Genomic DNA, 27,151 nt, shown 5'->3' on the forward strand with positions numbered 1-27,151 from the left:
ATTTCGAGGTCACTAGGTCAAAGGTCAAGGTCACGGTGACCCGTAATAGTAAAATGGTTTCCGGATGATAACTCAAGAACGCTTATGCCTAGGATCATGAAACTTCATAGATACATTGATCATGACCCGCAGATGTCCCCTATTGATTTTCAGGTCACTAGGTCAAAGGTTAAGGTCACGGTGCCCCAAAATAGTAAAATGGTTTCCGGATGATAACTCAAGAACACTTTTGACTAGGATCATGAAACTTCAAAGGTACATTGATCATGACTAACAGATGACCCCTATTGATTTTCAGGTCACTAGGTCAAAGGTCAAGGTCACGGTGACCCGAAATAGCAAAATGGTTTCCGGATGATAACTCAAGAACGCTTATGCCTAGGATCATGAAACTTCATAGGTACATTGATCATGACTCGCAGATGACCCCTAATGATTTTCAGGTCACTAGGTCAAAGGTCAAGGGCACAGTGACTCAACTTTAAAAAAAGGTTTCTGGATGATAACTCAAGAACTCCTACACCTAGGATCATGCAAATTCATAGGTACATTGATCATGACTCGCAGATGACCCCTATTGACTTTCAGGTCACTTGGTCAAAGGTCAAGGTCATGGTGACTTGACAGAGTAAAATGGTTTCCGGATGATAACACAAGAAAGCTTACGCCTAGGATCATGAAATTTCTTAGGTGCATTGATCATGACTCGCAGATGACCCCTATTGATTTTCAGGTCACTAGGTCAAAGGTCAAGGTCACAGTGCCAAAAAACGTATTCACACAATGACTGCCACTACAACTGAAAGCCCATATCGGGGGCATGCATGTTTTACAAACAGCCCTTGTTCAAATGTGCACAGTGATATTTTTTTTGCTCAAAATTAACGCCGATTTTCGGCTTCTTCCCAATCGCAAAATTCCACGTTTTTTCCCAAAAATCTGACCAAAATTTTCCCCAAAAAAGCCCAATTAAATTAATTTTTTTTTTTTTAAGAAGAAAGAAGTCTCTTACAACTTAATTATAATTTCTTAACTCTAGATCTCAACTTTATTTTTTAAACATACCACAAAATATATAACTTTAATTAAGTCCTTTTTGTCGATACAAAAATGCCCAAATTTGCCACTTTTATTGAATAAAAAAATCCCAATTCGACTAGACTCCTTTTTTCCCAAAATGGCTAGACAACCCCCTGAACATGCACTTAAACACAATATTAATTCTGTTACTTATACTCATATTTATTATGCTTATTTTTTTCCAATTTCATGGTTTATCGCACTATTTTTCCCAATTTCACGGTTTATCGCGCTATTTTTCCCAATTCATATGGCACAGGCTGTAACAAATAAAAGCAAAAAAAATCACTGGTGCAGTAATGCACCACAGCAAATAGATACATTTTGTAATTACTAAATGTTTGTAAAATTTCAACTCAAAGTAAATTACACTATGCTTCTTAAAAAATGAGTTTAAAAAAAAGATTTTAAGAAGTTGTCATAATGACTGTGAAAAAATTGTTTTCTAAGACCATGAAATTATATTTTAAGGCACTCATCCAATAGAACATGTTCAGGTTTTATGCTGTTTGCTGTTCATCAGTATCTAGACTTAGAGTTGGAATTAAAGCCTTTAAAACTTGAATCTGATAAGAAAGGTCTTTAATTAAATTTAATTTTCTGAGGGACTACAAATGCATAAAAATACATATCTAAGTGGTGAAGGGTTAATGGTTCTTAGGTAAGCCAGATATAATGCTGTTCTACCTTAATTTTTATCTTTTTGCAGAGATATTGAAATATGTTTTTTGAAAAATCATTTGTCATGTAGGAGTACCAGCTGAAATACCAGTTAGTCCTGGAAAAAAAATCACTGGTCAGGACCATTGAATGCATTTGTGTGTCCTGATCTGTTGGACTATCATGCACACAGATTGGTTGACTTTATGTTTTCAGATGTCCCCAGAGTGAGACCATGGCTATGGATACTGAACATGATGGTCCAGGCACTGCTCTGCATTCCAGGTATAATGTTGTATTCCGGTTTTCATGATGCGTACATTTAGTAATATGGCGTAGGCGAGGCAAATAGATTTCAGCGGTTTTTAATTTTAGTATCCAATGTCTGACCTGTCAAAAGTCAGGTTTCATGAAAAGAGCACATCATTGTTTTTGGTACAGGAATATTCTGTGCAAAAGAAGGGTCAATGTGAATTATTTAACTTCATTTTGTATTTCGTGATGAAATTAGTGACTTCAGGTAGGTAGAATTTTCCCCTTTTTATTGTGCAGAAAAATACCATAAAAGATTCAAAATAATGTTGATTTCTTGGTGTTATGGTCAGTTATCATCGGACCATTATACAAACATTGTAAAACAGACCTTTTTTTGGTGTGGACAAACATGATATGTTTAAAGAGCTTGTGGGGTTTCATGAAAATTCTATGGTTCATTTATTAGCATCTAATAAAAGAACACACCTTACAAAATAAATATATGGAAAGCAATAACCAAAACTACTATGAAACATACAAGATTTTGTGGTTATGTGACAGATTTCTTAAAGTGATATTATGGGCATTTTTCACGGTTGAATTGAGCTGAAAAGAATAAACAGGTCAAAAGAGTTTGTTAAAATATGGTTACTGACCAGTTATCTGCAACGTATCTTGCTTCCCATTGTTTATAAAAAAATGTATATTATATTCTATATTTTACTTGACTGGTGAGTCCTATAAGCCAAAATGATCCGTAAAACAAATTTGTGTCTTTGTGTCGTATGAATGAATCTGCACTAAAACTAAATTTAGGTTCACATCGTACATGCATGATCAGTTGTCAAACGAAAGTACGGTTGATATTCAAATGCATTATTTTTCTCTCTCCGGGATATTGTTATAGTATATTGATGCTGCATTAACAAATATAAGTGTATATGAAGTGAAAACACCTAAAATAAACAACGGTTGCGATAGACACCTATAAACTGTTAGATGCCCATAATATAATATCACTTTAATAAAATGTTTGATACATGCACATATGTTTTTTATTCACAATCTGCATATGGGTTTTAACTTGTTAATACTGAACTGGGCATAATATTTTATTGTGTGTTAAAAGATTTATCCTTATAAATTATAACTCTTGGGAGGTTATGATAAAAATGTATTGTTTGCAGATATGCAAATTTAGTCTAAGCGAACTAAAAGAAAGGATCTACAAATGAATGCTCCAGAATTTAGTGACAACTCATGCGCAACCAGTGCTTTTACACTTGTTGGACCAATTTCCAATTTCTATGGCAAGCCTCTTGTATTGGCAAGAAAACCCATGGGGATTTGCGGAAGATGGTCATGACATAGGAAATGTATTAGTCTCATAACTAGGCAGGTCAATGACATTAATGTCATGGTCAGCAGTTATACAGTTCAGGGGCTACTTTGGAGCTTTATTGACAACATTACAAAATGTAGATGTCTAACTTGTGGAATTGACTCAATGGCGACTAGTTTCTACAAATGTATTTTTAACAGAATATTATATTAGTTTTATTGTTGCTTTGATAGCACTTATCACAACCTATCATACAAGGAATGTTTTTGAAGTGAACTTAGCATAGAAAGGGGGGTCACTGGGGATGTTTTTGCAGTGAGCTTAGCATAATACTGGGGATGTTTTGCAGTGAACTTAGCATAGAAAGGGAGGTAACTGGGGATGTTTTTGCAGTGAACTTAGCATAGAAAGGGAGGTCACTGGGGATGTTTTTGCAGTGAACTTAGTATAGAAAGGGAGGTCACTGGGGATGTTTTTTCAGTGAACTTAGCATAGAAAGGGAGGTCACTGGGGATGTTTTTGCAATGAACTTAGCATAGAAAGGGAGTTTACTGGGGATGTTTTTGCAGTGAACTTAGCATAGAAAGGGAGGTCACTGGGGATGTGTTTGCAGTGAACTTAGCATGGAAAGGGAGGTCACTGGGGATGTTTTTGCAGTGAACTTAGCATAGAAAGGGAGGTCACTGGGGATGGCTCTGGAGGTTGGTCTGTTAAAATGTCGGAGTTCAGGTTTTATTAATCATCAAATAGTGTGAAAGCCCTTTTCCACTCAGTTTAGGAAAGTGAAAATGGCACTCTGCAAACAGCATAAAACCAGAACAACCTGCGAGTAACTCAACTCAAAGTCTGCTGTTCAGGTTTTGTGATGTTTGCTGCTCATCAGTATTTAAGGGTTGGAAATGAAGCCTTTAAAACTTGAATCTAGTAAAAGAGGTCTATAATTTAATTTGATTTTCTAAGAGACTTCAAATAAATTGTAAAAGTGCGTCTCTTAGTGGTAAAGGGATAAACTACTAAATCATATCAGAAATGATTTTAAGTCAAATGTAAGTCACAATACTGTGGACTTGTTTACAGAAATACATTAAATTATATTATGTGATCTGGAACTTATAATTTATCTGGATTATGATCACAATATTTGGAAGGAAAGATACTTCTAATGTGAACTCCACTGTTTAATGCTATAACTTGCACCATGAAACTTCTGGTCGATATTCAGATATTAATTGGCCATATTTCTTCACAAATCCTTGAGGACTAATGTTTTGGAATAGGAGTTGGAATTTGGCAAATTTCTCCCACAATTTGTGTTTAACTATTGGATGTTTTCAAATTGATTGTTTTGAATTTTTGAGCATTCAGATGGTGCACAAGTTAAAGGGATCAGTTAAAAATAGTTTATAAAGCTTGACTTTTTGGTTTGGTGGCCAATCCAGAAAACGATTTCTGGGTAACTTTCAAAATTAATATTGTTTATATGACAATTGAAAGCAAAATATATTTAAATACAAATTACAATTCGTCACCTTCACATGTATATTTTCTGTATCGTAATATATGCTGAATGAAACTGAAAGTTATAGAAACTTGAATTGGTTTGACTGACACTGCTTCCGCTAAAGTTATGTTATTTATGATTGACTCGAATGCAATCATGTATGCATGACGATTTTTATTATTTGTTACACTGTTTTGATTGATTACTTTATGAGAACTAAACTCTGAGGCGACACTGCAACACTTGAAGCCAGTATCTGAATTATGCTTCAGTCTATGAAGCTGACCATTCTTGGACGCTACAATGCACGCTCTTTCGTTTATGATTATAATTATCGTTCCATTTCCATGGAGAAGTAGCTGAAAAACATACACATTAACTACAAATTGAGATAATTATTATTTAGCATAATGAAACTGTGGGATTGTTTTTTTTTCCATACAGTTCAGATTTTTTTTTTTCTTCTTTGTGACCCGCCAAAAATCTGTCCTTTACCCTCCGATTTTTGTTCCCCTCAGCTGGTAAATTTTACCCTAGATTTCATTTTCCCCTCCAAAAAAAACCATTTTTTTTTTTTTTTAAAACCTTTAAATATATAACCTAACCTGATCCAGTGAAGAAAATAGAAAAATATTGCATAATTCAATTTTCTGTTTCCTTGAATTTGTTTAAAAAACAGTAAAATATGCTTAATTGATTGTTTAAGATTTTTCTTATTTCCCCCAAAATCCGGCGTTTCGTGTGATTTTTTCCCCCAAAATCCGGCGTTTCGCGTGATTTTTTCCCTTCAAAAGAGGCCAGGCCCTTTCCCCAAAATCAGATAAAAAACCCTGCAATTTTTCTACAACAATATTCCTCAAACTGTTATTATAGATAATTATTGATAACTACAAAAATAATATAAATTCCAATGTACACATTTTTGACATTCCATTGAATTGCTATTAAGCTGTTTATTACATGCAGCTTAACAACTATTCAACAGCACTTCCAATTATTATTTATTGGCAAATACACAACTATTAATCCAAAAAATAATTCTTAGATAACATACTGGCTTTGCGCAGGCATTTGAATGGGTTAAAAAAATATCAAGCTCATTTTAGAGTTTGATTAGACTATTCTGCTAATTTGTTTTGAGCATGAGGAATTTAATTTTAATTTTAATTTCATGTCATTTACACACATGCAGAATGCGATTGTCATGGTGATGAGGAGATTGTTTTTCAATGACATGCACGCAAAAAAAAAATCTAAAGTGATTCTTCTGATTGCTAAATTGATGGCAGTTTTCAACCCCATCACAATTCTCATCATGGGCCCATTAATAGAGATGGTTTTGCATAGATTGTGACTAGGTTTTATAGTTTAAGGAATTTTCAATCAAACTGTCAAACAAACAACTGTAGAGCTAATTTCCTTTTTCTAATTTTCTGGATTTTTTTACTGGGATGGTTGTTTAAAGGGAGAATTATGGCAGCTTAGGCCAGAATTTTTTTATAAAATGATTTTCGGATTTTTTTTCTAAAAGTGTGGGGTAGGAGGACAGAAAAAAAAAGAAAAAAAGATGGGTGACCAAATATGCACTCACTTAAAAGATGTTATGGTATGAAGTTCTTTTTAGTAAGCAACCGCAGTGATTTGTTTCAAACATGTTGATTTACTAAATGATTATAATCAGACTGTAGGTCTTGATTTGCAGGTCTTGATTTGCATTTTTTAAATCAGTTTGAATTTTAAAAATATCTTAATTGGTTCAAATGTTATGCAGTTTTTTCACTTGTCCAAAATTAACTTTTTTGGTGATTTTTTTTGCTGAGCATTTTAATCATAGTACCTGTTCGTTTTTCGTGCGTGGAACAAAATAACTTTTTTTGCTATCATTTGAATTTATTTTATTGTTTGATTTGTCTCATTTGGTTGAAACTTGCCATCTCAATGTATTTTTTTCAGAAGGAATCCATTTTTGGCATTGTATATTTTTTATCTACTCACACTAATGTGTGGTTTGACAATGCTAACACACATTTCATGAGGTGAATATGCAACTTACAAGTGAAAAACACAACACAATAGTTTAACTTTTGTTTAATTGTATTTATTTATTTAAAAAATTAAATTGCAAACTTTATTTCAAAGTCAGCGTATACGCCGACTACATTTTAGAAAGATATTTATTGTTATAAATATATTTAATATAATATATTTAGTTGATTTCGGTTTTAGCGATTATAAAGCATTTTCGAGGTTGCCTATAGTATGCCTGTAGTAATTGATGAACTCATATCCAACTGTCTATGTATTGAGAACTGTGAATATAAAGAAGCTAAACCTTTTACTAACCTTCTGCTATTGCGTTGCTAGCACCTGTAAATACAAGAGATCGCCGCTATCTGTTGAAAACCAAAGAACGTTTTCCAGAAATACCCGCTGTAGTAGCATGAACGAGGTTACGAAACAGATCATTCGTATTATTATTATAAATTGTTTGTTATATTCGGGTTTAGCGATTATGAAACATTTTTTTGTTTTTGTCTATCGTATCGCTGAAGTTATTGTTGAACTTATGTTCAACGTTTTATAAATTGAGAATATAAATAAGCGTGAACTTTTTCCCGAATCTATTAATAGCCTCAATTTACGAATGACCTGTACTAAGTCATTGAGGTGTATGTGAGAGCGTAAGCTATTGCGTTGTTATCGCCCGTGGACTTTCCTTTGTTTATCGACAGGCGCATCTATTAATAGCCTCATATTATGAATGGACTGAGCAAAAATACTACATCATGAAGACGCTGCAGAGAGTGGATTATTTTATTCATTGATAAACAATCTGCTCCGCAACATGTACAATACGATCATTGTTTATTGATTATTTTCTATAAAAGCACCGTTCGAAACTATTGCATTTAACACGATATTAATATCATGTTTCCATTTGTGAATGAATATAATTGGAGAACTCAAACCTCTTGCATAAATTATACAACTCTTTCTCGCGCGGATACGGGTATTGGGCTCCTAGTAGCTAAGGCGTATCGACCTGAATTTTAGACTAACCACCTTAGACGGTCGCTAAGTGACCATCTAAAAAATCACTGTGGTTGCTTAGTAAAAAGAACTTCATACCATAACATTTTTAAAATGAGTGCATATTTGTTCACCCATTTTTTTTATATTTTTTTTTTCCCTCCTCCTACCCGACACTTAGAAAAAAGTCCGAAAATCATTTTATTTAAAAATTCTGGCCTAATAGGGAAATGTATTGCTGTTTTTGTCAAGAATATATTTTTTTCATAGAGCCAGTATTCTCGGAGCATTTATGCAATATTAGATTTATTCAATATACTATGACAGATCTTGTCTAACAAGATAGATAAGTATAGATCAAGATGTATGCTCTTTTATCAATACATCTCACAGACCAGTTATCTATTTTAACTTTATATCCTTATTTTGGAACAATTGTATAGAATTTGTATTCTTTCTTTGTTATTTTATTTAATTTTGAATTCTTACAATCTTGTATGTGAATTGTTTGAATAAAACATGAAGTATAGAATGGACCATTTATATTATGTGGATCATTGGTATGGAATTGTTTACTCAAATAATATGTAGCTTGGTAAATATAGCAGATAAATGCATGCAAAAGTAGCTGTCTATTATATAACCCATTGATATGGCCTAACTGTCTGAATGGGAGGTTTGGGGTGGGTGGGTGAATTGGCTGTCATTAAGATTTGTTCTGGTCTGTCTTGGTGTAATTTAGGTTTATTGTAGAGAAGTCATGGCCTTTAAAAAGAAGACCCATGAGTGAAATTGCTAGAGCGTTGGCACTCTAACTTAAATTCTTTTAGTATGTAAGAAAAATGTATACATGTATGTCTGGACCTTTGTCACATGTAGCTCTAAAAGTATATCTGTCAGAATGAAGAAACTTTGTAAAACGATTAAAATTTATCAATATGTTAACTTGTGCACCTTACTATTTTAGTGTAGATTATAAATTCTCATCTTAATTTGCCTGTAATGCATTTTCAACATTGACCTTGTCAAGACTACTAACTAGAGGTGGCATTATTTTGGACTTTCCTAGGCTTTGTGTGAAGGTCACAGTTTATTAAAGGTTAACATGTCCGTAACATAACTGTGCATGTGTTAGAACTTTGCCAGCATACTTTGTGAAGGATTGATTTTTAAATTACCTTGCATTTTACAGGTCATGGCACAAAGACCCCAAAGGTCACGATTCATATAATTATATTAATTGGTAAAGATAATTTATTTCGTAATATTTATTATCCTCCCCCAAAATTTTTGGGGGGAGCATATAGTTGCCGCTTCGTCTGTCCGTGTGTCCGTCCGTGCACAATTTTTGTCCGGGCTATTTCTCAGCAATTTATGACCGGAATTTAATTAAGCTTTATGGGGAGCTTCACTACCAAGAGGAGATGTGCATATTATCAGCCGGTTCTGGTCAGATGATTTTTCACAGAGTTATGGCCCTTTGAAATTTTCTATAAACTGTACATAAAGTGCAATTCTTGTCCCTCCAACTACTAGACGTTTCTTTTTATCTGAATATATAGTGCAATATTGTGACAAAAAAAAACTTTGGGGAGCATCACCCGTCTCCGACGGTTTCTTTTTTTTCTGGTAAGTATATTATTGAGCTAATCGTCTGTGCATTTTATGTTGTAACTTACTGTGAAAAAGTACTAGCTGAGGGACACAGACAATGCTTTATAGAGCAGCTAACTTTGATTAATTATACCAAAACTAAAAGAATCACTGTAACTGCAATACAAATCTGGGTAGAGACAAGCCAAAGTGTGAGGACCATAAGAACTTCCTCCTTCCGACATCAATCTGTCTGACATGGACATTTGTATAGCCTCTCAAGACTGGCAGTCCAGATACTTTATGCTGACTTTTACCATACAAACCCCTAACAAGGACAAACAAACTCTAGCAGTGTTCTCTGATTTTTATAATGCAAATCCTCCACAAGGTAAATCAAATAAACCAATATTAATGTCGGAAATATAATTATGTATTTATTCTTCTATGTTTTCCCTTGAGATTCATGGTTTAAATATATTGAAAATTTCCCTTTGCTATAACAAAAGATGTTATATTTTAAGCATATAAGGGAGTGTGAAAAAGTTTGAAATTAAAGTAAATGATCATTATTCAAGCAGTTGAAACTTACATATTATCATTTATCATTCTCAACAAAAATGAAGAAAGTAAAATCATTTAACAAATAACCTTTTCATTACCGTAAGATTGGTAAATACGATTGTTGGATGTAAGAATAATGTTGAATTTGGAGAAGTTGAATTTTCTGCATTGATGTGATGGAAACAAGCAAGTTGAGCTGCCCATGTGTCATTGTGAATGACAGAGAGGATATTTGTTGGATTCGGTGGATTATCGATTTTAATTTACGAGTGATTATAGAAAATAATATTTTCACGAGTGGCGTATGGCATATGTTATATGATCACGAGTGAATTAAAATCGATAATCCACCGAACCCAACAAATTTTCTTTTTATTTTATGCTTTTTTTCTCAGTTTATATACATTGTTAAAGAGTTTAACTAAAGAATTTTGCTGGGAAAATGACGTCATTTCGTCCAAAGAAATGATGTCATTTAACATAAACAGTGAAAATTATCGATAATTTTCACTGATAATTTTCATTGTTTGAAACAGTGGAATTATCAGTTTTAATTCACTGATATTTCTCTATAAACCGCCGGAAAGCATAAAATAAAAAAGCTTGTTAGTTGTAAGCAAATTTATGACTTTAAAAGTAGAGACTTCCTTTAAGTGAAATATACCATAAAAGCGGAAAGTGCCTTCCATGACTGCATAGGCTAATCTGGGACGATACTTTACGCTTTTATGGTATTTTTAGGATCAGTTATCCAGATTATTCCGGAAATCCGGATTTCAGCCGACCAGGGTTCATTCTGAGTTCAATCTAAGTCTGATTAGATATTTTTTGCGGGGGGCCGGAGTGAATGCTTTGAAAGCGCGATCAATTGAGAACAAAATTAATATATTTGTTAAAGCTTCATCGTCTAGCCGGAAGCTCGGTACTGATTTTCCCTGGTATTTTCTTCCTTTATTTCTGATTGGCTAGCGGATGGCACGGACATGAACAGTAAATGACGAAAAATCTTTGCTACTTTCAGAAAATCTTACAAGTTAAAGAAACGTTGCACATGTCCACCATCATGAAATATTCTAAGTGATTGATTAGCAAAGTAAAGCAGTTCAATAGCACATTGTCAAGCACTTTGACATCCCTTCATTTTTCACTTCAACAATTTAGTCTCTTCATAGCAAAAATCAAGTTTAGGTGGAAAGTGTCGTCCTTAATTAGCCAGTGCAGACTGAGGACACTAAATGCACTAAATGCATTAAGTCCCATTGAGGCTCCAATTACTCAATGTAACATCTTCTGTCTTAAAGTGCGCATATGTTTCAGAAGGGTACATTATATCTTAGAGTTATGATCCTGTTTATGGCATCTGGCGAATTAGAATCACATCAAATGCTCCACAGTTAAACAATTTTTTGCAAGCAAAGTTTGGAAGGTGAAGGCATTTTCCTACATATTTGAATGTACACCATTTAAACTTGCAGGAATTGTTCCTCATGATATGGAGTCGCAAATGTGCGATTATATCATCCCATGTTCAAAAAAATTCTGAAGCATATATTAAAACTATTAAAGGTGTCTAACTGTCAACTGCATGTAGCATCTTAATAGGGAATGGGGTGGGGGTAAAAGTGCAATACACAAGAACTGTAAATCTTTTACTCATATTTTTAGAGTGCATGCCCTTAGTTTATTTTTGAACTTAGATTTTGTCTTGATCATAGCTAGAAAAAAAGAAGTTTCAACTTCAAACTTTAAAGCGTGGTGGATCTCATCGTGAGGATATGTAGAGCATTAGAACTGAAACTGGTAATTCACATTCTTAGAGTTATTACCCTAAATATATGAGGCATAAACTTGAAACTTGAGAGGTAGGTATATCCAATTGAGGAGATGTTAAGTTAACAAGAGCAATCACTCTTGTTGCTTTCATTGATTAGTTATTATGCCCCCCTTCGAAAAAGAGGGGGTATATTGTTTTGCACATCGGTCGGTCCGTCCGTCCACCAGATGGTTTCCAGATGATAACTCAAGAACGCTTAGGCCTAGGATCATGAAACTTCATAGGTACATTGATTATGACTGGCAGATGACCCCTATTGATTTTCAGGTCACTAAGTCAAAGGTCAAGGTCACAGTGACTTGAACCAGTAAAATGGTTTCCGGATGATAACTCAAGAACGCTTACGCCTAGGTTCATGAAACTAAATAGGTACATTGATCATGGCTCGCAGATGACCCCTATTGATTTTCAGGTCACTAGGTCAAAGGTCAAGGTCATGGTGACTTGTCACAGTAAAATGGTTTCCGGATGATAACTCAAGAAAGGTTAAGCCTAGGATCATGAAACTTCATAGGTACATTGGTTATGACTTGCAGACTGGTTATGACTATTGATTGTCAGGTCACTAGGTCAAAGGTCAAGGTCACAGTGACAAAAAACGTATTCACACAATGGCTGCCTCTACAGACAGCCCATATGGGGGGCATGCATGTTTTACAAACAGCCCTTGTTAACTTTTATTTTATCTGGAGCATATCTTGAAAATGAAAGAGATATCAAATTTAAACTTAATATCTATGTAGATCGTTATGGGGAGAAGAACAATCCATAGAACAATAAATCCTGACTTTTCAAGATTTTAAAGATATTGCAGGTGTTAATTTTAATTCTGAATAATTTTCCAGGACATACCTGGACTATATTAGATTTCAAGATAACAATGTATAGGTAGGAAGCTTGACTTGTTGGGAAGCCAGTTCTTGTATTGGCCTTAATCCACTACGAAAACAAGCCCACAATTCGCTATGATTTCTCACATTTATTGAATCAGGAAGACTAGTGACAGTCTACGATTCAGTTACGACACTGGTATGATTGAGTAACAACAAATCGTGGGGTTCGGTTGAAGTCTTGCGAATAGGGTGGCAATTTCACTATGATGGGTAAGAATTTACTGCGACTGTACTACGAACGATGCAGATCGGTCACGACTAAGCTAGGACCTCACCGAACGCACCCATGAATTAAGCACCAATATCTATTGATATTGATCATTCTTCCACATCTTGACCTTCAAAATCCATAGGAGGCGGAGTTGCTCCTTTAGGGGGACTTTCTGTGCTTTCCTCTTCGTTTGTATTCTTACTTATCTTCCCCCTACCCTTGCCTTTTCTTGCCATTTTTGATTATTAACAAATTACCTGTTATTCATACAAAGCCCTAACAACTGAATGACTGACTGAAAAAATCCAGGAGCTCTGTTTATATACCACACCCATTTTCCGAAAAACGTAACTGTTTCGTAACTAAATAACGAGAATCTTAGCGGGCTCGCAATTCACTCGGGTTGAACTCGTGAGAGTCTTGACAAAGTCGTAGCTGATTTGTAGACAGATCAAGTGATCACCGATATCCTAATTGAGTCACAAATTACCTATGATTCCATTACGCAGCCAAGAACGCACTACAACGCTGTTACGAGTCAACTGCGATTAAATTCAGTCTTGGAGGTCCTGGCTTAATTTAAAACACGTTTAAAATCTGGCCACGATTTTTTGGGAGCTCACAAAATGCAGGAATCACTTATGACCGACCCACGAATAGCTATGAATGAGTTAGGACCTGCGCCGATTGAGCTATGAGTGTCCTTGACCTCAAAATATTGAAAATCAGGACAAATCGTGGGGAATCGGGTCGTAGTGGAATACCCCTATGATTTAACTGCTGATGCCTTTCTGTGACCAAGTTTTATCAAGACTGAGAAACAAATGAGGCTTCCAAAGTGGTAACAAGTTAAAAGTAGGTTCTGGGGGCATATTAAAATCGCACAGTCCATTTGTCTGTCAGTCCGTCCGTCTGTCCGTCCGTCCGGATTAGTTTCCACTCAATAAGTCAAGCAATTGTTATCAGATTTTCACCAAACTTGATGAAAATGTGTAAGGCAATGACGTTTAGGTCAAGTTCGATAATCGGCCAATTTTACCCAGACACTCTTGAGTTACGGCCCTTGAATCATCGTAAAATTAGTTTTTTCTCGTTTCCGCTCAATATCTCGAGCAGTTTTCATCAGATCTTCACCAAACTTCATGAAAATGTGTCAGGCAATAACAACTTGGTCAAATTTGATAATCCTTCAAATTGACCCAGACACTTATGAGTTACGGCCCTTGAATCATCGAAAAATTGCGTTTTTTCTCATTTCCGCTCATTTACTCGAGCAAATGTCATAGGATCTTCGCCACACTTCATGAAAATGTGTAAGGTCATAAGATCTAGGTCAAATCGATAATCAGCCAAATTGACCAAGACACTGCGGAGTAATGGCCCATGAATCATAGAAAAATCATCGATTCTGCTCAATTACTCCAGCAATTGTCATCTGATCTTCACCAAACTTCATAAAAATGTGTAAGGCAATACAATCTAACTAAAATTCGATAATCAGCCAAATTTACCTAGGCACTTCTGAGTTACGGCCCTTTATTAATAAAAAAAATTGGTTTTCGCTCGTAAAATGCTCATAACTTTTATGTCGCTTCATACAGTACAGCCAACGGCGAACAAACGTATTTCGCGATCTGCGGCTTTTTATAGAGACAAAGGATAAAGCACTGTTTATTTGACGCTAGAATTTAATTGTTAATGTTGCGTTAGCATTAAAATTCGGAAACGTGTTTTGGATTATAAATTGAATAATGCTCATTTGGGATTCGAACAAAACATTTACAGTTGTGCGTAATTAATTCAACCATAATGTGTCACGGCGCATTACGTGTCGAATATATTTGAGGATGTGATATAATATAAATAGTCTATAAAGCATCATATAAAAATCATATCCGCTTATTAAAACGTGAAAATAATAACTTTGAAAGTAGCGTAAATCTAGGTTTCGACGCTGCACAAATGTACATGTAGGTGTATATCTTTGCACTCGATCTGTCGCATATGTATGCAGCGAATTTATGCCGCAAAAGTACGCAATGCTTATACAGAGTACTAATTTTCTGGCCGTGGCGTGAGCGAGGATAATGTTTGTTCCGTGTTGGCTGTACTGTATGTAACCTTCATATTTGGTATGCATGTGTATATGGAAAAAGCCTTTCCATATGCACACAAATTTTGACCCATTTGACCTTGAACTTAGGGTCCGAGTTTAGATTTCGAAATCTACCTCTAGGTTTCGAAAAAGCGTTGTTCGGGGGCATATGTCTTTTGATGGGGACAGCTCTTGTTTAATCTGCGTCAAGTGGTGTCAAAAACTGGGTTATTAGGTCATGTATTTGACAAAATGCATACCTAACACTTGTGCAAGTGCTATAGGGCCATCATGGCCCACTTGAATTGTATATAAAGATGAGTTCTATATGCTGCTGTAAGCCTCCAGTGCTTCTTTTTGTCCATAGAGTTGTTATGTTGGTTCTGGTTCTGCAGTGGTAGTTGTGTGTATTTTCAGGATGTTCTGGTCTGATTGCTGGTGATGTAATTATAATGTTTACAACTGCAGCCAGGTGATAAATTAATCCAATCTGCAATGGCAGAGGGTATTTGTTTATAGAACAGAATTCATCTCTGAGCATTCTGCAGGATTTTTGTCCATATTGTTTGTAAATTTGATCTTTGTATATACAGGTTTTGGGTTATATCAATAAAAGAATTATGTTTTAGTGAGCTGTTTGGCAAACCTTAGATATCTTGAATATTTCTAGAATCTCCAGCAGGAGTTTTATGTTTTGAAATGCCCATTTATGCATATTTGTTAAAGTAATAATTAAGGATATACTCCGGTTGGTAACTGTTCTTCAACTTTATGTTAATCCTTTACCACTTAGATATGTAATTTGACGCATTTGTAGTCCCTCAGAAAGTTAAATTTATTAAAGACCTTTCTTACTAGATTCAACGTTAAAAGGCTTCATTTCCAACACTTAGATACTGATGAGCAGCATACAGCATAAAACCTGAACAGACTGCGAGTTACTTGCAGGCTTTTCTTGTTTTATGCTGGTTGCAAAATCCATTTTCACTTTGCTTCTTATTGGGGAAAGGGTTAAGTGTGTTTTAAATTTTAAGGTTCATCGATCGTCAGCTTCAATGACCCCCCTATATGATCTAGACTTAGAGATATGATACAACAATCTAGCCCTAATGATTCATTGTAATATTCTAAACCTAATAATAGGATATTCTTCAGTCATTCATTGTATTCATACAGGGCTTTTTTTGGCAAGGGCCTTATGTAGGCCCCAAGAGAAAGGCCCCTTCCTGAAAGAGAATTACTAGTATATTAAATGATGCAATTTTACCAAAATTTCAAGCTTACTTTGGAAAATGTTTTTCTACTTTCTCAGTTTTGTTGATAATTTTCCCCCAAAATGGATGGCCAGGCCCTTTCCCCAAATCAAGAAAAAAGGCCTGTCATAGTGGAACCTCATACTGTTCTAGCCCTGATGAAACTACATGATGCACAACCCCAAACAATCCCACTTACTGCCCTAGCCCTAGCAATCCCACTTATTGTCCTAGTCTCAACAATCTCACTTACTGTCCTCGCCCCAACAATCCCACTTATTGTCCTAGCCCCAACAATCCCACTTACTGTCTTAGCCCCAACAATCCCACTTATTGTCCTAGCCTTAACAATCTCACTTACTGTCCTCGCCCCAACAATCCCACTTATTGTCCTAGCCCCAACAATCCCACTTACTGTCCTAGCCCCAACAATCCCACTTATTGTCCTAGCCTCAACAATTTCACTTACTGTCCTAGCCCCAACAATCCCACTTATTGTCCAAGCCCCAACAATCCCACTTACTGTCCAAGCCCCAACAATCCCACTTATTGTCCTAGCCTCAATCTCACTTACTGTCCCTGCCCCAACAATCCCACTTATTGTCCTAGCCCCAACAATCCCACTTACTGTCCTAGCCCGTCCAATCCCACTAACTGTCCTAGCCTGCAACAATCCCACATATTGTCCTAGCCCCAACAATCTCACTTACTGTCCTTGCCCCAACAATCCCACTTATTGTCCTAGCCTAAACAATCTCACTTACTGTCCTTGCCCCAACAATCCCACTTATTGTCCTAGCGTCAACAATCTCACTTACTGTCCTTGCTTGTGCTGCAACAATATACCGGTTTATCGGTATATATCGCAATACGCAATTCACATATTGTATTGCGATACGATTTTCATCATACCGGTACAAACATTTTACAAAAATTCATTCACATTTCGTCCAGAAAAGCCATTCAAAATAATGCTAACAAGGTAAACAAAACAAAGCAGTGTAAAAAAAAAATCCGTAAAAATAGCATTCTGAAAGTGTATTATACGGAGTAGCATTGTTACATCGGAGCATTCATTCGATGCTTTTGAACAGATTATCGTTGAATTAATTGCGCACAGCTGTAAATGTTTTGTTCGATTCTGAATTGAGCATTATTAAATTTGTATTCCGAACTTCGGAATTACGCTTCCAAATTTTAATGCTAATGCGACAATAAAAAATTCTAGCGTCAAATAAAAAGTGCTTTATCCTTTGTCTCAATAAAAAGCGCGCGAAAAGTATACAGACATGAAGAACGTCGCATGGAAAGTATGGGTGTATTTTGTGTTGTATAAAAACGGGAACATCACGTCAGGTGAATTACGCGTGTTCAGTGGAAAAAAACGCCCCGCTTGGACGTTATTTCATCACATCTTTAAATAGTAACAAATGCCAAAATGTATTTGATACTTAAGAAAATTTGCGAATGTTTGTGTTTCTTGTTATTCTTGAGCACATTTATAGTAAATATATACCAGAATTTGCTTTAAAACTGGAATATACTGGATTATCAGGTAATTGGCAAGTTATAATTTTGGTACAAGTAAGCAATATATTGCGATATATTGCAATATGGGTTTTTGAACTGACAATATATTGCAATACCGTATTTGGCGTATTGTTGCAGCACTAGTCCTTGCCCCAACAATCCCACTTATTGTCCTAGCCCCAACAATCCCACTTGCTGTCCTAGCCCCAACAATCCCACTTACTGTCCTTGCCCTAACAATTACTCTTACTGCCCTAGCCCCAGCAATCCCACTTATTGACCAAGCACCAACAATCCCACTTACTGTCCTATCCCCCCAAAAAACACTTACTGCCCTATCCCCAGCAATCCTGCTTATTGTCCTAGCCCCAACAATCCCACTTATTGTCCTAGCCCCAACAATACCACTTATTGTCCTAGCCTCAACAATCTCACTTACTGTCCTTGCCCCAACAATCCCACTTACTGTCCTAGCCCCAACAATCCCACTTACTGTCCTAGCCCCAACAATCCCACTTACTGTCATAGCCCCAACAATTACTCTTACTGCCGTAGCCCCAGCAATCCCACTTATTGTCCAAGCCCCAACAATCCCACTTACTGTCCTAGCCCCCCAAAAAACACTTACTGCCCTATCCCCAGCAATCCTGCTTGTCCTAGCCCCAACAATGCCACCTACTGTTCTAGCCCAAACAATCCCACTAAAGTCTTACTGTCCTAGCCCCAACAATCCCACTTACTGTCCTAGCCCCAACAATCCCACTTACTTTCCTAGCCTGCAACAATCCCACATATTGTTCCAGCCCCAACAATCCCACTTATTGTCCTAGCCCCAACTGTACCACTTATTGTCCAGTAGCCCCAACAATACCACTTACTGTCCTAGCCCTAATAATTCCTTTTACAGCCATATCCCCAACAATCCCACTTACTGTCCTAGCCCTAACAATTCCACTTACTAGTCCCTATCCCCAACAATCCCACTTACAGCCCTGATGATACCACATACTGTTCTCGCTCCAATGATACCACATTATGTTCGAGTTACCAATAAAGCATAACAACTATGATAAAACAACAAGCTAACCCAATTGGTACAATATTACTAATAAGCTCCAATTATAGTTTATAACAAGCCACTTTGATACCACATAACATTTATCATAAATATTTCTCCTTCTGTGTATGTGTGTGATCATTAATAATTATTGCAGTGGGTTTTATTGTTGTAAATTTGGGCAGAAACAATATTTAGTGTTAATCAGCAAGATCAGGTGAAACTTTTCTCTTAAAACAGGAACACTGAACACATAATTGTCTAGGATTAAAAAATAATAATCTTGAGATTTTGTATGTGACCCAGTGCACAGTGTTATGCAATTATTCTTTTGCAACATAATTATATAGTTTTGTATCAAACAAAATACATCGGTTATTATTTAGTACCACATTCTCCATTTTAAATAAACAGTTGGTTAAATGTTGTAACCATGAACTTACTATATAGAAATATAACATACACTAAAATAATAACCTCAAAATTCCAGTAAGGCTTTTCCTTTTATAATCTTGCCTATTTGTTGGAGACAATTCTTGCCTATTTGTTGGAGACAATCCATTTGTAAATGAAGATTGCCTGACAATTTCATATTCAGGGGAAAGAATTCTGCATAAATAATCAGCAATGTTTGATAGGTTGTCATTAGTTCGACTGGAGTATAATACCTATTCTTCTAGGCTTCCTGGTTTATTTGCCTATTAATGCAAAGCTAGGAATTATTCGGAATTATTTTGGTAATTATTAACGTGGTTGCCTAGGCTACATTACACTTATACCATGTTAGAACAAATGTTGTGAAAACATGGTTCAACTTCAGTTGTGAACTGTTGCTTAAAAATGTTTGTTACAAAAATAGTTTTACAGCAACTTACATAGTTATTAAATGCATGATGCACATAAAGATTCTACCCTTGCAATGTAAGTGTTTTCACAGGCATCCTATTGTACTGCAATCCAAACGTTAGCTTGTTGCGAATGCAGAACTAAAGCAGAAATTGCGTAAATGCAGATGTGGCTTATTATTTCATGCTCAGAGACTTATGGATATAGAAATGATAGGCGTCCGGGTTTTGTGTGTGCCTGCTTTCCTCTGTCAATCTCTTTGCGCTAAATTCCTTCCAACATTTTTACAAACACATTTTGTCACAGTTTTAAAGAATTATTATCTCTTATTGTTACATCCATATTTTCAAGGCTTAGCAATTTATTTACTTTTTAGCTCCACTGGCCAGAGGCCAGCGGGGCTTATGTCATGGTCCAGTGTCCGTTGTGCATGCATGCGTGCGTCCGTGTGTTAACTTTTTCTTTAAACATCTTCTTCTCCTAAACTACAAGTCGAATTCTGATAAAACTTCTCACAAATGTTCCTGGGGAGAACCCCTTTCAAATTTGTTCAAATTATGTCCCTGGGGTCAAATTTGACCCCGCTGCGGGGGTCAATAAATTGAACATGTGCTTATATAAAGCCTATTTTGTGCAAACTTTAAAAATCTTTCTGTCCATAACCATATGGCATACGGCTACCAAATTTGTTATGTAGTGACATCTAATAGTCCTCTACCAAATTGGTTCAAATTATGCACCTGGGGTCAAATTTGACCCTGCCCTGGGGGTCACAAAAATGAACATATGATTATATAAGGCCTATTTTGTGCAAACTTTAAAAATCTTCTGTCCATAACCGTAGGGCCTAGGGCTACCAAGTTCGGTATGTAGTGACATCTATTAGTCCCCTACTTAGTTTGTTCAAATGATGCCCCTGGGGTAAATTCCCCCCCCCCCAACCCCCCTCCCCCCAGAGCTAACCCCCAGCGGTTCCAGATTGTTAAATGTACACCTTTTGTGTATGGTTTGACTTTTTAACAATGAATATTGACAATAAAACACAGTTTGAAAAAATAACCCTAGCATAAGTATTATATGTACACAAAGTATGAGACGCACTATACGCCTATTGCTGAAAGATTGTGCAACACTGGACGTGACCATTTTCATCGAGAACACACATGTTCCCATGCAGTTGCCGACAAAATGCAACTGGATTAGTCAAAAGACAGTAAAAGCAACGTGATTACACAACCAACCGATCTCCTGCTCGGCTAATAACGTAAATATTCAATTAAATTCGACTTTCTCGCTATATGTCACTCGGTGTTTCATGTACACATGTACATCATTTTAATTTTATAACGCGTCATCTGGTTGGTTGTAAGCATTGTATTGGCCAATGATATGGCGTTTAATAACCAAGCATTCGATCGACAAAATATGGCAGCAAAACACAGTCATGTAGCGAGAAAGTCGAATATAATTGAACATTTAAGTTATTAGCCGAACCGGCATAACCGTATGGCATAGGGCTACCAAATTTGGTATGTAGTGACGTCAAATAGTCCTCTACCAAATTTGTTCAAATTATGCCCCCTGGGGTCATATTTGACTCTGCCTCGGGGGTCACAAAAATGAACATATGCTTATATAATGCCTATTTTGTGCAAACTTTAAAAATTTCTTGTCCATAACCGTATGGCATAGGGCTACCAAATTTGGTATGTAGTGACATCTAATAGTCCTCTACCAAGTTAATTCAAATTAAGCCCCTGGGATCAAATTTGACTGTTCCCCATGGGTCACAAAATTGAACCTATGCTTATATTGGGCCTATTTTGTGCAAACTTTAAAAATCTTCTTGTCCATAACAATTGGGCCTATTTCTACCAAATTTGGTATGTATTAAAATCTTTAAGTTCTTTTCCAAGTTTTTTCAAGTTATGCCCCTGGGGTCAAATTTGACCCTGTCCCGGGGGTCACAAAAATGAACATATGCTTACCGGTATATAAGGCCTATTTTGTACAAACTTTAAAAATCTTCTTGTTTATAATTATAGAGCATAGGGCTACTAAATTTGGTATGTAGGGACATCTAATAGTCCTCTTCCAAATTTGTTCAAATTATTCCCCTGGGCTCAAATTTGACCCTGCCCCAGGGTTCACAAAACTGAACATATGCTTATATAAAGCCTGTTTTGTGCAAACTTTAAAAATCTTCCTGTCCATATCCATTCGGCCTAGGGCTACAAAATTTGGTATGTAGTGAAATCTTATAGTTCTCTACCAAGTGTGTTTAAATTATGCCCCTGGGGCCAAATTTATATATAAAAATGCTCACCCTTCCAACTAAGCGCCCAGTGGGATGAGGGATAGAAAGAGAAAGTCATATGCTTGATTACATTTCAACCCATGCACGCTTTTTTCACATAAAAAACAGTGGAGCGATACAGGGCCATCATGGCCCTCTTGTTTAGGAGTTCTTGCCCCTTGTTTAAAATTACATATAAAAACTTCTCTGCGCAACTCCTCCCATTTGTGCATGCCATTTTCCTCAGACTTTTGCAGATAACATATCGTTAAGTGCTTCATGGCATATCCTCCAGGTGATTCTGTTATGTTAGGAGTAATTGTCCTTTGTTTTAAGTTACAAAATGTTAAGGCCTTGTAAATGCATTTTTTCTATTTTTCATTATTCATTTGCAAATACTTGCTGTACCTTTTTGACAACATTGGCAAGAGATATACTGTATGTAACAGCTTCTTGTTTATACTGAATCATATTATTGTAAGAATCTGTAAAATATGGAACGTCTCTTTACTATTGTCATTGAAAATGTATTCTTATTTGGCAAAATTGTAACTTGCAAAGGTATTTAACATGAGTAATGTGACAATTTCATAGTTTATTCTGGAATCTTTGAAAAATTAAAATAATCATAATGTCTTAACAAACTTAAAGAACAAGGCCTCTATTAAATATTAATTGCATAAAAATGAATAATATTACAGTCGGTTGGTGTATAACGGAAAGCTAAGGACTTCGAGTTTCATTGCAACGTAAACACCATGCATTCAGTAATTAAACCATTAAACCTAGATAGACACATGTCTTTCCTATTGAAACATGCCAGCGGTTTTAAATTTCAGAAAAAATATTATTTGTTTACAGCGCAAATTTCACGGTACACTGATTCAGCCATTACCGGATTGTTTAGGTCTTTATTGGATTACATGTGTATCGTGTTATTTCTTGAAATTAGACACAGCATTTGTAAAAAATAATTGCAATATATGTACATTTCCAGAAAGGAAATTCATTTCTGCGTTTAATAAGACCAAGTTCATGGAAATCGCTGCACAATTGATGAATAATGGCTGTTCAAAGCGATGCACCCTATATTCGGGTCATTTTGAGTTGAATACCTTGTTATATATATAGATTTGATAGTGAAAAATATGTTTTCAGAGAAATCGATTTTTCGTTATAATTTGATTACTTTTTTTTTTTAATGATGTTTTCACTAATTAATATCATAGCCACACGCTAACCACATGTGTATTGGACAACTTCAATTGAGTTTATACAGTCGAAATTGATGGCTCGAACTCGCTTGGCTCGAATTTCAGGTTGGCTCGAACTCGCATCAAAGCACCGATTTTTTATGCCTATATATTCATAAAAAAAAATTGTCGGATGGCTTGAACTCGCTTGGCTTTAATTATTGGATGGCTCTAACTGTTTTCGTAGTCTCGACTACAGTTTTCACAAGTTCTTTTGATCGGATGGCTCGAACTCGCTTCGGGTCCCAAAAAGTGTTATTCGATTAGAACCGCTTGATTAAAGGCACGCACACATTGATTACACCGGTCGCATAAACTGTTTATCGATTAGGACCGCTTGATTAAAGGCACGCAATAACTGATTTAACACCTGTTATCTAACATGTCATCGACTCAATTGTTAATTGATTTGAGTCAAAGATGACATTTTGTATTTAAGCTGACGTTCTTGTAGATACTTATCATAATGGCTGCATTGGCTAAATCGCTAAAAAGCTTCATTTCTCGACGACAGCTACGGTACGCAACACAGACGGTCATAATGCCATTCTTCAAAAAAAATAAAATAAACAAAGAAATGTAGTGCTGTCTCATATGTAAATAATGTGTACAGTACACTCCACGCGTTTTCCCCAAAAAACGCGCTCCCTCCGCGGGTTTTTTCTGCTAGCGAGTGTTCACGCGGCGTTGGAAGAGCGAGGTGAACTCGATAAAACGCTCGGCGTTACGCCGCGTTCGCTATTTCGTGCGGCGTGTATTACTTTAGGCTAGTCGGTAAATGCAGACACTTTCCGTTCTTATCAGTGATCGCCGCGCAACGCCGCGTTAGCAGTGTGCTACTGGGCATGCCAAAAAATAAAAACATTGTTATAATAAATTGTTTAAATACTGTAGTACATGTATAAAAAAGATAATTGTATAGAAAATTAATACGTATACAATTATGTTTTTTAATTCACAGGTACGTCTACAATATGATTTAGTCTAATATAATACATTTGACAAATTAATATTTAAATCATAACACATATGACACAAGAATAATGTTCCGTAAAATTTCCAAATGAGAATAATAATTAGTAATCCGAAACACACTACGATTTTTAATTGTGAACACGAAGTTTACAAATGCTTCCAATATACAGTCATCATGTATATATATTTCCCGACAAAAGCGCGCGAAAATTATGCTGCAATGTACAAGGTCAAGGTACAATGTATACTCCTGCAAAACGTGCGTGTATTGATTTTTTTATACAAACTTTGTAGCGCAGAGAACATTGAATTTTGTTGATTTCGGTTAAAAGTTTCTTTGGTATTTATTAACGAAATTATATCGCGAATAAGTTGATATTTCCTCTAAAATAATTTCAAATCGAACACGCCGAATCTTTATCGTTACGGTATTTTAGTAGAGTAATTATTTTAACACTAATTGTACTGTAAACTGAATAAAGAAGACATCTGGGCGGAACTGGATTATAAGTGTTTGACGTTATGAAAACACGCAAAGCTTGTCTACTGACCAATTGTGTAGACTGCTGTCTGCGGTGTTTTGACAAAAGGGATTAACATGTGTGAATGTCACTCTGCCGATTTGGTCCATAATTACTGGTAAACATTGTTTAGAATGTCGACGCAACAAGAATACAACTGTGAATATTAAATGCAATTATCAAGTCAATAGTTACCACCTTTTAGCAATCAATGGAATAACCTACAAACAAAGAGAAAATCAATGCATTAGCGAGCAGAGAATTGGCTTTGTTCCGACAATTAAAACCATTCCTTATGCATTCGTTGAACGTGTTCACTTGAGTAAGTTATGCCTTTAGACAGGAAGCGGCTTTTCTTTGATTACGTCAAACTGTCAATTCACACAGATTTGCGAGATATTTAGGGTCCTTGGTCATTTGTATACATGTTCAGTATAGAAAATCACCTGCTAACATGAAAACTTTGGATTAAATTATCAAAATAAAAACAATGTTGCAAACTGTGTTTATATTAATTGGTAAGTATTAGTTAAAAGATGACGTTTTGTGTGTCGTAAATCAACGAGTTTTCTATACAACAACTACTTCTACAACCACGTCGGGATCGATCTATCTTGGTTGTTTTTTTAATTGTAAATATTATACTACATGTACATGTATATACTTGTAATAAATGTAATTTTATTTGAAAATCAGGAAGTCAAACAAAATTAAATTGATCGTTATCTCGTAAAACGCGGAGTTTCCCCCGCGTTGCCAACGCCAAGGGCCGCCGCGTCGGCTTATCAGTTTTGCCCATCGTTAACCGCCGCGTCCAAAATCATGCAAACGCCGCGTATAGCGGGATTTTCTAAATCTCCCTCCAGGTCGAAACCCGCGGAGTATGGAGGGAAATTGGGGAAAACGCGTGGAGTGTACTGTATATAGTGCTGATGCATGTTTTGTTCTTTAAAGCTAGGTGTTACCTTAAAATGTGCTACGCTAACACGTGCTAATATTTACTAAATGCAATTTGTTAAAATTGTATTTGTAACTGTTTTAAAATATTCGTAAATTTATGTATGACGTATATATTTGTTTCTAATTAACTTATAAATTCAAAAGCAGTAAGTAGTGCGAAGTAGTACGGAGTTTAAGCAATATTTGTACGCTTCAACTGGAAGTGAAATGTTCTGCAGACTTGTTCGAAAACAAAAGTTTATCAGAAATCAGATGGCTCGAATTCCGGATGGCTCGAACTATTGTTGCCGGTCCTGACGAGTTCGAGCCATCGGGTTTCGACTGTGTTTATTTTGAGACATTCCCCACATTCCTGAATATGGGTCACCACATGTCTGTTACTCACTAAATCCCGAGTTGCAGCTTTCATGCTTATTTTATATGGCACGCATCAATTTGGTTTCTGAGCATTCTTACTTTTGTAAAGGACACATAATTCTAAAATATTACATCAATGAACATTATGTTTACCAAACAAAATCTGCACAATTCAAGAAACCATTTGTCTACACTTTTCCTGTCGTCACAAAAATGGTGCGTACATAACGTGACCTTGTTTTGCTTTCGAAAAAAGAAACAGTTGTAAACATTGACACACGTCAACAAAAACATGAATCGACTTAACAATGATAGGCTTTTTGTATTCAATTCATAAAAAAAACTATAAATCTTAACATAAATAAAAGTATTTTGCAAAAAACGTTTAACCTATCCGTTACTCACTAAAATCCGCTATACACCAATCGACTGTAGTTTGAGATAGTGTCTTAATAAACTTTAAAGCCTTTATAACACTTAAAATCAACAAAAAAATTGTAAAGTATTTCGTAAAATAAAGTTTACACAAAAATAATCAGAGTTCCTTATAGCAATAGCCATGTTTTCAACACTAGATGTGGTATGATTACATTACATAGATTTTTGTAAATACAAAAGGCTCGTTTTTATTTATTTGTGACACAATTGATTCCATTTTGATTTACCGCTATTATATCTATTCATACGACACACGAACACTAAAATGGTACCATGAATAGAACCTGTTGCGGGAAATTAAAATGGAATTAAATATGCAAAACAATTATAAAAACTAGCATTTTGTATCTACAAACATCTATTTTACCAGACCACATCTGGCATTGAAATTTCTGCAATTGCCAAAAGGAGCACTGATTTTTAATTGTTTAACTTTATTTTACGAAATATTGTACGAAATGTTCGTTGATTCTTAGTAGATGGGGCTTTAAGAACACGGCCTCTGTTAAATATAAATTGTATAAAAATGAATCCTCTTAGCTTGAAAAAGTGTCTTAACAACTTAAAGAAAAAGGCCCCTATTAAATATATATTGCATACAAATGAA

The 27,151-nt window shown here is 35.7% G+C and overlaps 1 protein-coding gene across 2 annotated transcripts in view; it reads left to right on the forward strand.

Annotated features, from left to right (window-relative positions):
- LOC127859995 (protein turtle-like) overlaps positions 1-27,151 on the forward strand; it is a 266,899-nt gene that overhangs the window by 13,677 nt on the left and 226,071 nt on the right. For both annotated transcript variants that reach the window (XM_052397672.1, XM_052397671.1), the window contains exon 2: positions 1,957-2,025. In XM_052397672.1, coding sequence (XP_052253632.1) covers positions 1,957-2,025 — 69 coding nt within the window. The remainder of the gene's footprint in view (positions 1-1,956; positions 2,026-27,151) is intronic.

This window comes from Dreissena polymorpha, chromosome 15 (assembly GCF_020536995.1).
Source record: "Dreissena polymorpha isolate Duluth1 chromosome 15, UMN_Dpol_1.0, whole genome shotgun sequence".
In the NCBI taxonomy this organism is placed as follows: domain Eukaryota; kingdom Metazoa; phylum Mollusca; class Bivalvia; order Myida; family Dreissenidae; genus Dreissena; species Dreissena polymorpha.